The 18391-nt window shown below is 37.4% G+C and overlaps 1 protein-coding gene across 1 annotated transcript in view; it reads left to right on the forward strand.

The window, feature by feature from the left end:
- The window catches only part of LOC124798989 (dynein axonemal heavy chain 10), a 1080466-nt gene that overhangs the window by 355586 nt on the left and 706489 nt on the right, over positions 1-18391 (forward strand). Inside the window, exons 16-17 of the mRNA XM_047262526.1 lie at positions 621-874; positions 12178-12366. Coding sequence (XP_047118482.1) covers positions 621-874; positions 12178-12366 — 443 coding nt within the window. The remainder of the gene's footprint in view (positions 1-620; positions 875-12177; positions 12367-18391) is intronic.

The raw sequence follows: 18391 nt of genomic DNA on the forward strand, positions 1-18391 counted from the left end.
CCAATCCAGAATTCAATGATCAAATTTATTTAGTCCTGAACTTCTCCATAATCCTAAAACAAATGCCTAGATTGTTGTTTGGTTTTTTTGTATCAGATGATTGTGCCTGTAAAGCAAGGAAGACCACTTACAAAAATAAAGAAATTCAAAGCATCTAGCACAGTGCTCTTGAGGCTCTCCACAGATTTTTGTCTCCCATTATCCTTGTTGTTGCTGACAATGATGGTGACAATAAGTACACTGATACCAGGCTGCAGTCAGACAGACAGTCATTTGCTCTCAATTTGATATCACATTTCTATGCTGTTTTCATATGGACTTACAGTGTCTTGTGCATCAAGTTTTTCATGTTGGGTAAAATGTAGCATTTGTGTCTGTTGAATGTGTTTCACATGTCCATACTGTGCAGTACTTCATTGGCTCATTGTTCTCCACAGTGAATTTTTAGTTTTTATTTACTGTAAGCATAGAAGACTTTCATATAATGTTAACATTAATTAACTGAACACACACACGACTCCTCCTATCCATGAAACTTGGGTGCCATAGTGATGTTTAATTTCTAAATTTGATTTATTTGTAATAAGGTTTAGTTGAATAATTTGTGTTTTTCTTTATAGGTCCTGCAGGGACAGGAAAAACTGAAACAACTAAGGACTTGGCAAAAGCACTTGGGCTCTTGTGCATAGTCACAAACTGTGGTGAAGGTATGGATTTCAAAGCAGTGGGCACTATATTAGCAGGTCTCTCTCAGAGTGGTGCCTGGGGATGCTTTGATGAATTCAACCGAATAAATATTTCTGTCTTGTCAGTAATATCAACACAACTTCAGACTATTCGTAGTGCTCTACTCAAGAAGATGACACAGTTCAATGTGAGTAAAATGACTTGGAGAATTCTTAAACTATTATAAATCTGATCATATACCTAGTATTTGACATATGATTTACAGTATTTGGAAAACTTAAGCACCAACATAACAGTAACAAAGATGATGAACATGTGAATGTAACACATTAATTCTTATATTTGTGAAGAAGGTATTAAACAAAGAAGTAATGCAGCTAGTGACTGGGATTTGTAGATTTACTCAGCTGGTATTCTGCGTTCAGTAACAATGCTGTGTACATCATTTATCTACTTTTACATGATTACCCTGCAATTCACAATTAATAAGTGCCTGGCAGAGGGTTCATTGATCCACCTTTAAACTACTTCTCTATCGTTCCACTCTCAAATACTGTGTGGGAAAAATTAATGTTTAAACTTTCCATATGAGTCCTGATTTCTCTTATTTTCTTGTGATGATCAATCCTCCTTGTGTGGGTGGGTGCCAATAAAATACTTTGGCACTCAGAGGAGAAAGTCAGTGACTGAAATTTCATGAGAAGGAAGAGGGCAAGGGAGAGGAAATTGAAAGGTGTAGAAAACTAAAAAAGGAAAGGAACAGTTCCTGTGAAAAGTGCTGAAACAGAAGAAATTAATGTAAATTATGGTAAGGTGTGAGGCAAGAATCAATGATACGTTGTAGCACAAGTTCTGAGAGTTCCGAGAATCTGGTGTTTGCAGGAAGAATACAGATGGCATGTATGGTGAATCTGAGGTCATGACTGTCACATGGTAGACCATGCACTGCAACAGGATATTATGTGCTGCTGGTGTACAGTTTCTGCCTTATGCCCCTTCATCCTAACTGATAACTTGGTGGTAGTCATGCCAATGTAAAAGGCCAAACGTTGTTTATGCAACACCTGGTATACAACATGTATCATTTCACAGGTGTCCCTCCCTTTGATAGTACATGTTTGGCAATTACAGGGCTCAGGGCTCATATAGATAGTGGTAGGAGGATGCGTAGGGCAAGTCTTTCAGTAGGGATGATCGGAGGGGTGGGAGCCCTAGGATAGGGAGACAGGTCCAGAAGGAACATAGTGTCTGACAATGATACTGTGGAGACTGGGGGCAGTGGAAAGCTGTTCTAGGAATGGTAGGCAAAATGTTGAACAGAATGGACTTCAGTTCATGGCATCATTTTAGGAAGACAACATAGCCTTGTTGAAGTCACTGATTAATACTTTCAAGACCAGGATAATACTGAGTGACAGGAGGTGTGCTCCTAAATTGGTTTTTGGAGGGATCAGCAGTGTCAGGATTGGATGTGATGGCCTGGTAAATCTGCTTTTGAACTAGGCTGGTGGGGTAATTATGTCAAATGAAGGCTGAGGTGAGAATGGTGATGTACATGCTGTAAGGAGTCTGCATTTTTTTGTTTTTAAATTTATTTACACGTCTTGTTCCATAGAACTAAATTAAGGAGCAAATCTCCAAAGTCATTGAATGTGTCAGTATATAAAATTACAACATAAAAGTAGTAACAGATTAAAATAAAATGTTTATGAACCCAAAAAAGTCAAGCCATAAGTTTAAGTAAAGGTAACCAACAATTTAACATAAGAATCAGCATAAGTTTTCAAGAAACTCCTCAGCAGAATAGAAGGAGTGATCCATGAGGAAAATCTTCAGTTTTGATTTGAAAGCGTGTGGATTACTGCTAAGATTTTTGAATTCTTGTTGCAGCTTATTGAAAATGGATGCAGCAGTATACTGCACACCTTTCTGCACAAGAGTTAAGGAAGTCCGATCCAAACACAGTTTGGATTTTTGCCAAGTATTAACTGAGTGAAAGCTGCTTAATCTTTAGAATAAGCTGATATTGTTAACAAGAAACAACATTAAAGAATGTTTATATTCAGAGGCCAATGTCCAATTACCCAGACTAGTGAACAGCGGTCAACAAGAGGTTCACAAACTTACTCCACTTACTAACAGAACCACCTGTTTCTGAGCCAAAACTATCCATTTAGAATGGGAAGATTTACCCCAAAATATAATATGATATGATTAAGCGAATGAAAATAAGGAAAGTAGACTAATTTTTGTGTTGAATGATCACTTACTTCAGATACCATTCGAATAATAAAAATGACAGTATTAAGTCTCTGAACAAGATCCTGAATGTAGGCTTTCCATGACAGCTTACTGTGTATCTGAACACCTAGAAATTTGAACTGTCCAGTTTCACTAATCATATGGCCATTCTGTGAAATTAAGACATTGGGTTTTGTTGAATTGTGTGTTAGAAACTGTAAAAACTGAGTATTGCTGTGATTTAGCATTAGTTTGTTTTCTACAAGCCATGAACTTATGTCATGAACTGCACTATCTGAAACCGAGCCAGTGTTGCACATAGTATCCTTTACTACCAAGCTAGTGTCATCAGCAAACAGAAATATTTTAGAGTTACCCATAACATCAGAGGGCACATCCCCCCCCCATTTGATGATACCCCACACAGACCCGACATATTAGCCATTCTCAACACTGTGAATAATGGTCTTTTGCTGTCTGTTTTTAAAGTAAGAGATTAACCAATTGTGAGCTGCTCCCCGCATTCTGTAATGGTCCAACTTCTGGGGCAAAATTTTGTGATCAAAACAATTAAATGTCTTAGTTAAATCAAAAAATTTGCCTAGCATTTGAAACCTTTTGTTTAATCCATCCATTACCTCACAGGCAAAAGAGATATAGCATTTTCAGTTGCTAAACATTTTCTAAAACTGAACTCTACATTTCATAGCAAATTATGTGATATTAAATAATCAATTATCCTTACATACACAGCCTTTTCAACAACTTTAGCAAATGGCGTAGAAATAGATCTAAAATTGTCTCCATTATCCCTTTCTCCCTTTTTATAATGTGGCATCTGAACAGATATGTTTACCTGAAATGTCAAGGCTGTATGGGAGGGAACATTTGACATGGGAAGGATGGCAACTGCCAAAATGTAAGTACTGTTGTTCATTAATAGTTTTAATGTGAGCAGAAGTGTGTAGTTGATCTTCAGTGAGGATAAGATAAATATCAAGGAAAGTGGCATCGGATTCGTAATAGGACCAAGTGAAATTGAATTGGGAGAATGTATTAAGAGATTCCAAGAATTTTAACAGGTCAGTATCAACATGGATCAACATAGTAAAGACATCATCAATGTATTTAAACCAGACCAAGGGCTCGTTGGAAGGAGCAATCCATGTTCCCATGGCTGGGCCCCTGATATGTTTGTATGTCTGGTCCTCAAAGGAAAAGTAGTTGTTGGAAAGCATAAAGTTTATTAAGGTGAGCACGAAGGATGTCATTGGTTTGGAAACAGCAGGGCACTGGCTGAAGAAATGTTCAACAGCATATAGATCATATACAGGGGGGTTGTTAGTATAGAGTGAGGTGGCATCAGTGGTGACAAGCAAGATATGTGGTGGGAGTGAGATGGGCACAGATTGCAGATGATCTAGGTAATGGTTGGTTTCTTTAATATGGGACAGAAGTCTTTGTGCCAAGGGTTGAAAGTGTTGATCAATGAAGATAGATATATGTTCAGTGAGTGCTTTAAAGCCATGTTTATACAGATTCAAAGCAGGTGTGTGGTGGGAATGGGAGGGACAGAGATTTCAGACAGTCTAGGAAATGGTTGGTATCTTTAATAGAGGATGGAAGTCTTTGTACTATGTGTTGTGGGTGTTGATCAACTAACATAGAAATACATTTGGTGGTTGCTTTGAAACTCGGTTAATAATTCTTCATAGTAGGTGTGTGGTGGGGGTGGGAGGAGCACAGTTTTCAGATGACACTGTTCGACATGGGTTCTATTTCTGATATTAAAGTATGTGCTTCTACACCATTTTACTGTGGGAAATTCAAATATGTAAACAAAATATCGTTGTCAGGGATACTTTTTATGTAATATGTATATATATATGTATATTCACAATTCATGGCAAACACAGAGACGTTATAGAGAAATACGGGTATGTTGCCGCATCCAGTAGTAATAGAACGTGATAATTTCTTGTGCAACAGTATGTGGGAAGAATCAGACATCATTAGGTTATCCCCCGCCACACCTATGTCATTAAGACCACCTGAAACATCTCATTAACTCGAACAGCGACAGCCGGTCGCTGCCTCGACAGTAAAGCTTCACGCCTCCTAGGGGCAGGTGCATCGAGTTTACAACAGTGGTGTTAGCCGCAATTTGTGTCAGTCTTAATGAGTGGGTATTTTGGCTGACAAGTAACTGTCTGTCATATTTCCGAGCACGGTTGAATTTTTTAGTTCCTGTGTGTAAACTGATTGAGCCTGGTGCTGAACGTAAAACGACTGCTTGTTTTTACACATCAGCATTCCTCTCGTTCCCTACTATTAATTTAATACAGGTGTATTACCAAAGTGGTATTTTTAAATTTGCAGAAATGCCACGTCATCGTGGATGTCGCTATGAGCCAGACAACTTCTGCTACATCTGTGGGAAGTTCACTTTTGCCAGAAGTAGGAAGAAAATTTCTTCAGTCATAAAGAAAGCATACAAACATTACTTTGGAGTAGAGGTACGAGACCAAGGTAAAGAATGGGCACCACATTTCTGTTGTGCTACATGTTACTGCAAACTAATTCAGTGGTGGAAAGGTAAAGAGAATGTGGCGTTGTTTGCTGTTCCCATGGTGTGGAGGGAGCCTAAGGACCATGTTACTGATTGTTATTTCTGTCTAACAAAAATTCAGGGTTTTACAAACAAAACGTTGAAGAGGCACATTGTTTACCCAGATCTGGCTTCAGTGAGAATGCCAGTGCAGCATTCCGACAACCTTCCAGTACCTTCAAGAGCTCGAGGTCAAATTCCGAGTGACAGTGAAATAAGTAGTGCTGAAGAAATCACAGATGATGATTCTTTATATCACTGCACAAGTGAGTCATCGCCACATTTATTAACACAGGCAGATTTAAATGATTTAGTACGTGATCTAGGACTAAGTAAACAAAAGGCGCAGCTGCTTGGTTCAAGATTACAAGAGTATAATCTGCAGCACCAAAGTATTAAAATCAGTGTGTTCAGGCACAGAGAACATGCCTTTATTTCTTATTTTTCAACTGCCCAGCAATGACAGTTTGCAATGACGTTGCTAGCCTGATGGAAGTGCTGAACTTCACTTATATTTCACAGGAGTGGAGACTTTTCATAGATGTATCGAAAACAAGTCTGAAGGGTGTTTTGCTCCATAACGGAAATAAAATACCCTCTGTTCCAGTAGCTTACGCTAGTTTGACAAAAGAGAATTACGAATTCGTACAAAGGATGATAAATTCATTAAAATACAATGAACACAAATGGAAAATATGTGCAGATTTCAAGGTAATTGCTATGGTACTGGGAATGCAACAAGGCTACACACAGTATGTCTGTTTTCTTTGCGAGTGGGATAGTTGAGACCGAAATTCTTGCTACGTGAAAAAGAAATGGCCTAGGCGAAGATGGAAAGTTGGCGAAAAGAATGTACAACGTGAAAGTCTGGTAGCTCCTGAATATATACTACTTCCACTGGTTCACATCAAACTTGGCCTGATGAAACAATTCGTGAAGGCCATGGATTCAACAGGCTGTGGGTTTGCATATCTAGCTACCAAATTCCCCCGTCTTTCAGCTGCAAAAATAAAGGAAGGTGTATTTGTGGGCCCACAAATCAGGGAGCTGCAGAAAGATGCAAATTTTGATGCATGTTTAACTGATAAAGAAAAAACCACATGGAACTGTTTCAAGATGGTGTCAGAAAACTTCCTCGGAAGAAGAAGAGCTACTAACTACTAAGCAATGGTGAAGGATATGATCAAAGCATATCAGGATTTGGGGTGCAATACGTCTTTGAAGGTACATATGATGGACTCTCATCTGGACTACTTCACAGAGAGTTGTAGTGACGTATCGGATGAACATGGGGAAAGATTCCATAAAGACATTTCTACCATAGAAACGCACTATGAAGGGAAGTGGGTACCTTCTATGTTAGCAGATTAATGCTGGAATATCATTCAAGAGAAGAAAGATTCACAAAACAAGAGAAAAAAGTGATGTGCATTACAAGGCAGTGGCTCATTGTTTGTGAATTTTCTGTAATTTCTCATGTAAAATAAATGCTTCAAAGTGTATACACAAAGGTTACTGTGTTATATGTTAGATCCCACTCTCCATTAATGTGATGAACTTATAAGATCATAAAGATGTGCATTTGTTTGTCGAATTTCACCTCGCATTTGCTGCACTATATCAGAAACTGAAAAGAGAAATAAAATTGCGATTACTCATAAACTATCCCTGACAGAAAAAAAACAAAAACAGTTTTCAATTCAGCACTCAAAATACAACTAGGATCACAATATTTTTTATCAGAAATAGAAAAAAAGTTTTTTTTTTTGTAGAACAGTGTGATCTAGGAAATGGTTGGTGTCTTTAAAACAGGAGGGAAGTCTTTGTACTATGGCTTGCAGCTGTTGAACAACTGAGGCAGATATATGCTCAGTGGGTGCTTTGAAGGTGTATAAAGCTGGAATTAAAGCAGATTTTTTTCGTTTTTTAAATTACATTATGAATGATCAAAATATAAATATAAAAATGCAGCAATTGAAGCAGGCTAAAGAGAATACATATGTCTAAAAAATAAGACTTACAAAATGTGCAAAGTGGCTTAGCAGAAGTGACTAGATGATAAATGTGAGTCTATAGAAGCTTGTGTAACTAGGGCAAAGATAGATACATGCTGTAAGAAAATTAGAGAGATCATTGGAGAAAAAAGAAGCAGCAGCTGCATGAATATCAAGAGCTCAGTGGAAAACTAGTGCTAAACAAAGAAAGAAAACCAAAAGTTGGGAGGAATACATAGAGGGGTTATACAAGGGAAATGAATGTAGTGTCATACAAAGGGAAGTGGAAGTGATGAAAATAAAATGGAAAACATAGTATTGTGAGAAGAATTTAACAGTGCACTGAAAGACATAACTTGAAGCAAGGTCCATGGAGTAGGCGACAATTTCTCAGAATACTGATGTCCTTTGGAACTATTGATATCCTTGAGAGAGCCATCTATGAGAAAATTTTGCATGCAAGATGCATGAGACCTTGGGAAGACCCACAGACTTCAAGAAGTATGCAATGATTCCAATTCCAAAGAACATGGGTGCTGGCAGGTGTGAATGTTACTGAACTATCAGTCAGACAAGTCATGGTTGCAAAATACAGACACAAATTATGTAAAGAAAAACGTAAAAACTGGTTGAAGGTGACTTCTAGGAATATGTGTTTGGGTTCTGTAGAAATGAAGGAACACATGAATCACTGCAGTTTTTCTTAGAAGATAGTTAAAGAAATGCAAATCTACATTTATAGATTTGTAGACTTAGATAAACCTTTTGGCAATGTTGACCGGAATCACTCTCTGAAATCCTGAAGGTTGCAGAGGTAAAATGGTTATTTTTGGGGGGGGGGGGGGGGGGCGCGAGTAAAAAGTTATACAATTTGTACAGAAACCTGGCAGTATGAGAGTTGAATGGCATGAGGGAAGCAGTGGTTGAGAAGGGGGTAAGAAAGACTTGTAGCCTGTCCTGATGTTATTCAATCTGCAGATTGAGAAAGTAGTGCAGGAAATCAAAGAAAAATTTGGAGATGGAATTAAACTCTGTCAGAGACAGCAAAGGACTTGGAAGAGCAGTTGAACAGAATTGATAGTAACCTGAAAGGAGAAAATAAGATAAACATCAACAAAAGCAAAACAGTGCTGTGTAGTGAAATTTTCATGAATTAAATCAAGCAGTAGTCATGAAATTAGATTAGGAAAAGAGACACTAAAAGTAGTGGATGAATTTTGCTATTTGGACAGTAAAATAACAAATGATGGCCAAAGTAGAGAGGATATAAAATGTAGGCTGACAACAGAAATCAAACCATTTCTGAAGATAACGAATTTGTTAACACTGAATATAGTAAGCTTTCTCATAAGGTATTTGTCTCTAGTGTAAATCAAACAATGGAAAATTCATAATGGAATGTAACAATATTATGAGATGGAAAGTTAGTACTCATCATAGAGCAGAATTGCTGAGGCACAGATAGGCACAACAAAAAGACTCTCACAATTAAAGCACTGGGCCATTAAGGCCTTCATCAACAATAGACTTACACACACACACACACACACACACACACACACACACTTTAATGCAAATGCAAATCAAATCACAACTGCAGTCTCATGCAATGTGTGTGTGAGTTGTGTTTGTGTGTGTGTGTGTGTGTGTGTGTGTGTGTGTGTGTGTGAGAGAGAGAGAGAGAGAGAGAGAGAGAGAGAGAGAGAGAGAGAGAGTGTGTGTGTGCGTGTGTGTGTGTGTGTGTGTGTGTGTGTGTGTGTGTGTATTGTTGACGAAGGCCTTAATGGCTGAAAGCTTTAATTGTGAGGGTCTTTTTGTTGTGCCTATCTGCGACTCAGCGTCTCCACTATATGGTGGGTAGCAACTTTCTTTCTCATAATATTGTCTGTAGTTAACTTCATATAGAAGTAAAACATTGATGTAAACAGTTCAGACAAGAAGAGAATAGAAATCTTTGGAATGTGGTGCTACAGAGAATGCTGAAAATTAGTTGGAAAGATCATTTAGCTAATGAAGTACTGAATAGAACTGAGCAGAAAAGAAATTTGTGGCTAACTTGAGTAAAAGAAGGGATTGTTTGATAGGACACATTTTGAGACATCAAGGAACCATTAAGTTAGTATCAGAGGGACATATGGGCATTATAAGCTGTAGAGGGACACTCAGATGTGAATTCATTAAGCAGTTTCAAATGGATGTAGGTTGCAGTAATTCTGGAGTTGCATTTCTTGTTGTAAATGTTTTTAGTTAAACCATATGCTCTTTCCATTTTACTGACTCTTAACATCTGTTTCAGACCTACATAAATTTATGAATTCATTCTATTTTACATATAATGTTTCTATGTGTTTTAGTGCATTTGCCATTAATTAATGTTTTTTTTTTTTTAGCTTTTTTTCATCTGAAATTCTGAAACCTTGTCTATTGATTATTCTTTCCTAGTGATTTATTTGAGTAACTGCTTAATTCCCATTTTATGAATGTATTGTAACATCATCTGCGAAAGCTATGCAGTTACCCCCCCTTAAATTCAGTTTCCTTTTTAGAATGACTAATTCACATTTGAGTTTAAAAATCAAAATTATATCAGTAATTCAAGGAAAGGAGCTGAGTGAAATTGAGACTGATTCTCCAAAGTAAAAAACTAACATTCTATACCACATTGGAAAACAATAATGTTTATAGTATGTGAATGTCTGACTGTAAACAATAAGTTGGACAGAACATAGATATTTGAAAGATGGATTATTAAGAAAGTAATGTTTACAACAGTGGATTTTCAAAATTATTATGCTTCTGGCATCATGTTAAGTAGTCACCATCATTTCTTGTAAATTAAAATCTGAGCTGTGCATTAAACATTTCAGAACCTGAGAAATTAAATATTTGTGTACTTGGAAAATCTTGTTTATTACATGAAAAGTTTCGTGCCTGGAATCTGATGGTAAATGCATAAGATACTTTATTTAAGTGGGACCAATAAAACATTTTACTTTTTCCTATGAACTGATTTGCCTATTAAGAGTTCATCTTTCATCATCCCTTACATTTGAAGTGCTGTTTGACTGCCCCAGTAACAGTTGCCAACAAGTTATACTGGATTAATTCTCAAATGTGGAAAAAATCTACAATATCAGAATTAATTTTATCATTATGAGGGCTGGAATTTTTCTAAGTTATTACAAAAATGTTTTAAGGAGGAGTTAGATGATTTTTCAGTAAAGCCATTGAGAAATTTACATATTGAGTTTTGTAAACACCTTCATGAAGATAGACCTTAAGATACAAAACAATTTTAAGAGCACCTCAGTACAGAGAAACAATTCATATAAACTGCTTCTTTCTACAGAATTGACAAAACAGAATTAGTTTTAATCAAGGATGTGTCTCTCATTCAAATCAGACACACACAAATAGATATTCACATACAAATCCAGTGAGACACTAATTTGAAAGCAACTTTGTTGATTCATTTAAGCTATTCACCTCTTGCTTGTATAGGCCTATGTGCAGTTAACCTTTGTGAATGTATATACATTTCTATACAAATATGCATATCTTTTAAAGTATGGAATTTTTATATAAAGAAGTTTCTGTTAGCAGTGATTCTTAGTTTCATCCTCCATGTACACTAGTTTACTTTTTGAATATATATTTTTAATTTATGTTTATATTACTGTGAATCATAGATTTCCAACCTTATTCTTGCAGGTCATATTTTAAGGCTTTAATAGAAACATAGCTTCAATACTAAACAAAGAAACACATTACATAAATTTTAATCTCTTTTGTTGCGGTGAAGCACTTCACAATGCAGCAATCACATAGTTATTATTAGCCATAAGTATCACTACAAAATGAATATCATGGGAAATAAGCATAAGATGTGCAGTTCAATACCTCTGCATGTTGTTTGATTATGAACTGTACATGTTATTATCATATCTTGGGTTCACTAGAAGTGAATTATTACATTCTTCTGAATTTTTCCAGAAGATTTTTATTTGAAACTTCTTAGCAAATTAAAACTTTGTGTCTGACTGAGACTTGAACTCTAGAAGTTTCCCTTTCATGAGCAGATATTATTGGAAGTAAAATTGTGAGCTGTGAGGACTAGTTGTGAGCTATGCTTATGTAACTCAGTCAGTAGAGCACAGTCGTGCAAAAGGCAAAATCCCAAGTTTGAGTCTTGATCTGGCACACAGTTTTAATCTGCCAGGAAGTTTCACATCAATGCACACTGTGCAGCAGAATGAAAATTTCTGTCTAGATTTTTATTAACTTATATATATAACCACAAACCAAAACTCTGAGAACTTCAGGACAATCTCCAAACACATAAAGATCTGTTGTCTCTGAAGCAGTGTTTACAACATGTAAATCCAAAGCACTTATTTTTTAAATTGTTCCCTCACAAATATCTGGATACTTCATAATAGTTTTCTAACCAATATATATTCAGTTTTTTTGTGGATTATATTTTTCTGTAACTGTTAAATATATTTGTGTGCCTTTTTTCTTCTAAATTAATGCAATCATTTCAAGTTTTGACCTCTTTCAGTATTGCTCATTATTTAAGTGCAATGGCTATATTTAGGTGAACTGTGACATCAGACACACAGTGATGATAGTCTCATTGTTCCACAGTTTGAAGGAAAAGAAATATCTCTGGATAACAAAGTTGGTGTATTCATTACAATGAATCCTGGGTATGCAGGTCGCACTGAATTACCTGAATCAGTAAAGGCTTTATTCCGTCCTGTGGTATGCATTGTTCCTGATTTGGAGCTGATCTGCCTAATTATGCTATTCTCTGAAGGATTTCTGAGGGCAAAGGTATGTTAAGACCAGTAAAAAGCTGGTAATTATTTTCTTAAAAAAGAAACCTATTACAAATCAAATGAAGAAGGTAAAGGTGCAAACTGATATGTGACAATATGTAGGTGACAAATTAATTGTACATTTGCTGGTTTCTCCTTAATTGTAGACTAAGTGTTGTGTTATACTTATGTTTTGCACCTATTCCTATTTCTCCAGTTTTTCCTTTCGGCAAAATTTATGGTGCAGTATAACTGATAACCATATATTATTTAAAATAATTTCTTAAAAGTGTGGCTCAGCTATTTTACTATACAAAATTTGACTATGCCAGTTTTAGAAAACTGTGGAGTGAGTGAGAAAGACGTTAACTTGATTATGTGGAAGGCATCCTCTACATTATTTTTGTGTAACACCAATTATTTTTTGAGCAGGCATTATGCATGAGAAGGATGTAATTATGAGATTTGTTCATTAATGAGCATAAAGTGTATGAGACGCATGCACGCGCCCACACACACACACACACACACACACACACACACACACACACACACATACCTATGCACCTGCATTGTGCATGTCAGGTGGGATGGGCTGAGGGAGAATGAGGCAGAAACAGGATGAGGGTTTGTTGGAGATAAGAAGCTAGTGGGTTGGAGGAGGGTGATATGTGTGCAGGCTAGAAAGTGGGAGAGAGGGATGGCAGGTTGTGAGGGGTCCCATCTTGCTTAGAATTTCTTGAAGTTTGACTCTGGCTCAAGTCAGAGAGATCTCTGCAAACACCAGAAAATCTTGATAGACCAAACCTCTGCCTACATAATGAGACATGAAACTCCAAATATCAACTGGCTTTATTATCCACAGAATATCTCATTAATTGTATAACACTGGATATTATAATCTGGTAGCTTTGTACAGACTCTCTATATAGAATATCATATATCTTTTGATGTACATCAAAGATGTGTTGGTCACTATTGGGAGGCCCAAGCTATGGTCATCACAACTTCTTGTATGGCAGTAAATTTTATTGAATGATTGACAGAATTGCTATGGATCTCCATAGTCTGCAGTATCAGCAAACTTTTTTTATGGAATATTTTGAGGAATGTACATTAAATTTGGCTCCTGTTTGTCCATCGTCATTTTATCATTATGCTGAAAACATGTTTATCGTCTGGCCACAAGGCACAGAAGCTCTTGAACATTTCTATGAACATATGAACAGTATGCACCCAAACATTCCGTTTAATGTTGAAACAGTGAAAGAGGGAAGGCTGCCAGTTTTAGATGTTTTGGTACAATGAAAGTCAGATGGATGTCTTGTTCACTCAGTGTACCACAAGCTGATGCACACTGATTTATATCTTAGCACCCAGAATTTTCACCACCCAGTCCAGAAGAGAGCAGCTTTAAATAGACTGATACACATAGCAAAACCTTTTTCTGTTGAGGACCACTTGCATTCTGAAATTAATCATCTAAATTATGTGTTCCAAAAGTATGACTATGGGTCACATGATAGAAATCAGCTTTCTTCAGGAAAAGGAAATGTGAAAATGTTGAACAGTTGAATAGTGAATGTCTGATTGCATTACTTCCTTTCTGTTGTGCTACATCCAGCAAAACAGGCAAAATACTGGGAAAATGAGGTGTAATACCTATTTTTCAACCATCTCAGAAGATAAAGCAGATGCTACACACTGTTAAGGACAGTCTCAACCTCAGTATCCCTGAGATTTCCACCATCCTTTGTGAGTGGAGAAGGAATTACATCACTCATTCCATCCACACTGTTTCCAACCACTATGCAGAACATGAAAGAGATATTTAAAATCAAGAACTGGAGAAATCTGCAACCTCACAAACAAACATAAAAAATGTGCAATGAAACAAAAGTTTTGCCCAGGCTCCTACATACTAGGACTAAGTAATTAAGAAGGCTCTAGAAATAAGAGTGAGTGAGAACATCTTTAGGTGTAACAGCAGAGGTAATCTTAGCACTGTGAAATTTAAAATGTTCCCAGTGAAGTAAATGTTTCAGTAGATTTCAGGATTGCAGCTGCTTGTCATAAACTTCACTCCACAATATTTTGACTGGACTCCTGCCAGTCACCTTCAGGTGAGCTATCAAAGACTGATGAAGACATTCTCTGCTCCACTTTATATAGTGTGCTGAGAGTATTGCCACACATGCGTCAGAGTCACAGTGACAAAAGGACCACACTGTCTAGCAGCAGTGCTCTCACTGGTGGAACTGCAAAGATCAGCTCTCTTCAGCACTGATGCTGCAGTCATCAGAGTATTCTGGCATCTTCATCTGGAGAAATCTATGAGATGACGGGATTCAATGCTTGATCCATCTGGGAGCTGCTGTGATGGTTTATTAGATTTTCTCCTATGCATGTTTCAATGGATTCTTTTATAATGGAGTCCCAAAAAGATTTTGCTATGGTCAAAATTAATGTTTTACCATATTCCATTGAATGTATGTTGGAGATACAATCTTCCACAATTCCAGACTTGCTGGGTCACAGAAGGTGAGTGCAATATTTACGTTCTATGCTATGTTCATTCACTGTGTGTGTGTTGTTTGTCATATACAGGCCATACCACAGTGGCATGGTATTTTGTAAATTCCTGCCTTCTGCAGTAACAAATTATCCTTCTCTCATCCAGGCATGTCTGAAATCTTAGATGGTATTGGAAAATCACTTTCACCTCAAAATTACTAAGGATTCTTGCTACTTTGAAGGCAATATTTCCAACAAAGAGAAGGAAAGCTAGAGACTTTGCTGGTGTGTTCTCCTCTTTATCCATTTCCCTGTTCTTGGTTGTAGCTGAGAATGCCCTATTAATTTGCCAGGTTGAGTATCCATTGGCTCTGAACACAGTCCTTAAATGTGCAAGATCTTCTTGCAAACTATCTGCATCTGACACTGTATGGGTCCTGTGTACAAAGGTTTTAAGCATGCTCATAGTTTGGGATGGGTGACGGTAACTTGAAGAGTGCAAGTACAAATTGGTGTGATAAACAGAATGTCACAGAGAGGCATCATTCTCCTGTCTAATGAAAACATCCAGGAATGGGATACAACCCTCTTTCTCTAATTCCATAGTAAATTGAATGTTCTCATGAATGGAGTTAAGATGATGTAAAAACTCTATTAACGTATTTTCTCCATAAGGTCACACTATGAAAGCAGCATCCAAATACCTCTAAAAAACAATTGGTTTAAGAACCACTGATTCCAGTGTTCATTCCTCAAAATCCTCCATAAAAAAGTAAGCCAAGGGGCAGCCCAAGGCAATGCCATCACTCTGTTCAAAATATTCTTCATTGAACCTAAAATAGCTTGAGTAAAGAGCATGCTGAAACCAAGCAGTGGTGCCTGACTGAAACCATTTAACAATTAGTGCCACGAATCAACTACAGGTACCTTAGTAAAAAGAGATACTACATCAAAACTCACTAAAATATCTTAACTACTTAGGTGGAGAGCTCTCAATCTGTTGATAAAATCAGCTGAGTTCCATATATGATGAGGACATCTGCCAACCAATGGTCTCAGAAACAAAGAAAGATATTTGGCTAAATTGTATGTGGTGGCATCAATATTACTCAATATAGGCCATAAAGGACTATCATCTTTGTGCACTTTGGGAAGACCATACAGTCTTGGTGAAACACTGGCATGTGGTCTTAACTGTTTGATGGTCTCTGGAGGTTACGAGGATGAATTTGAGAGTGTAGATATCTTCCATTGCACATGTGCTGTAGGATCATGATCAGCCAGTCCTGTACATAGTATCACTAAGGAGGCCACACATCTTCTCCAAACACAAACTATGAGTTAACAAGATAGTTGAGCTACCTTTACCAGCCTACATCACCACTATATCTATATCCTCTCAGAGATTTTGTAGTGCAGCCCTTTCTTCAGAAGTTATATTACTGTGTTGAGGAGGTACTTTCAAAAGTGCATGGTAAGTGTCCTTTCTTATTTATTCAGCAGCATCCACAAGAAGGCTTCCTACAGCTTCATCAACACTACTCATGAAACTTACTAGAGATAGTGCACATGGTGTAGGTGCAAAATTGAGCCCTATACCCAATACAGACAGATCACATCATCCAAGTTCTTCTCTGTGAAATTAACAATGGGACATCATGCCATTATTCTCTGTAGTGCTGGCTGTTGTGCACCAAACAATCAAATTTTTTCATTTGCTGAGAACTTGCAACCTTGGCTGAAGTCACACCATCAACCCTATCTTCAGATGTAGGTGGAATAGTTTTTTCTGAAATGGCATAGAATTTCACATTAAACACCTTTACAGTAAGGAGATGGCCTTGTATGTACGCAGTTTTGATAAGCTATGTGGTAAGAAAGTTCATTCAGTTTTTTAGTGGGATATTGAGACCATGACATAATACCAGATTTTGACAGAATGACACATTTCATTAAAACTGCCACCACATGGAAGATATTAGAGAAGGCCAGTCATGCTATTGTTAAGGAGAGAATTTGTTATATAAGACAAAGGTTGGATGCCATTTCAGAACTGTTTGACTAACTACTGGAGATTGCAGCACTTGTTTCTCCTGTACCATAGGACTGGTTGATGGTGTGACTTCAGCCAAGATTGATTCGATATATAAGGATACTGAAACTATCTGCCACATTAAAACTGTGTGCCAGACTGAGACTCGGACTCAGGACCTTTGCCTTTCACAGGCAAGCTCTATCAACTGAGCTACCCAAGCATGAATCACGACCCATACACACTTCCACCAGTACCAGCACCTTCCAAACTTCACAGAACCTCTCCTGCTAACCTTGCAACACTAACACTTCCGGAAGAAATGGTATTGTGAAGACATGGCTTAGCCACAGCCTGCTTGATGTTTACAGAGTGAAATTTTCACTCTGCAGCATATTGTTCACTGATATGAAACTTCCTGGCAGATTAAAACTGTGTGCCAGACTGAGACCCAAACTCAGGACCTTTGCCTTTCACGGGTAAGCGCTCTTACCAACTGAGCTACCCAATAATGACTCACAATGCATCCTCACAGCTCTACTTCCGCCAGTACTATCATGTTGTGGTAGCTCAGTTGGTAGAGCACTTGCCTGTGAAAGGCAATGGTCCCAAGTTTGACTCTCAGTCCGGCACACAATTTTAATCTGCCAGGAAGTTTGATATCATTGCACACTTCACTGCAGAGTGAAAGTTTCATTCTATAAAGATGCTAACCCTTGGCAGATGTCAAAATTTGATCATTTGATGCACAACAGCCATTGCCACAGGGAATAAATGATGTTCCATTGTCAACTTCACAGAGAAGAATATGGATGATGCAACACTATCTGTTTTGGGTACAGGACTCAATTTTCCACTCCACCATGTGATAAGTTTTTTGAGTGATGCTGAAGAAGCTCTTTGATACCTTTCTATGGATGATGCTGAAGTATTGAGAAGGGAAACTTGCCTTGCACTTTTGAGAGCACCTTCCCAATGCAATAACATAACCTTTGAAGAAAGGGCTGCACCATGATGCCTCCAAGAGGATCCATACATAGTGATGCAGAAGGCTGCTAAAGGTAATTCAACTGTCTTGTTATCTCATATTTTTGTATTTGGAGAAGATGTATGGCATAGTTAGTAATACTTTGTATAGGAAGATTGATAACAATCTTACAGCTTGTTTGCAACAGAAGATGTGTACACTCCTGAATCCTTCTTCAGTACCTCCAGAGATCATCAAGCAGTTAAAACCATGACATACCACCAAGACTGTATGGTCTTCCTAAACTGCACAAGGATGGTTTTCCTTTACAGCCTGTAGTGAGTAATATTGATGCCACCACACACAATTTGGCTAAAGATCTTGCTTTCCTGCTGAGACCATTGGTTGGCAGATGTCCACATCATATATGGAACTCAACTGATTTTATCAACAGATTGAGATCTCTCCACCTAAGTAGTTAAGATATTTTAGTGATTTTTGATGTAGTATCTCTTTTTACTAAGGTGC

This window comes from Schistocerca piceifrons, chromosome 5 (genome assembly GCF_021461385.2).
Source record: "Schistocerca piceifrons isolate TAMUIC-IGC-003096 chromosome 5, iqSchPice1.1, whole genome shotgun sequence".
NCBI classification, from domain to species: Eukaryota; Metazoa; Arthropoda; class Insecta; order Orthoptera; family Acrididae; genus Schistocerca; species Schistocerca piceifrons.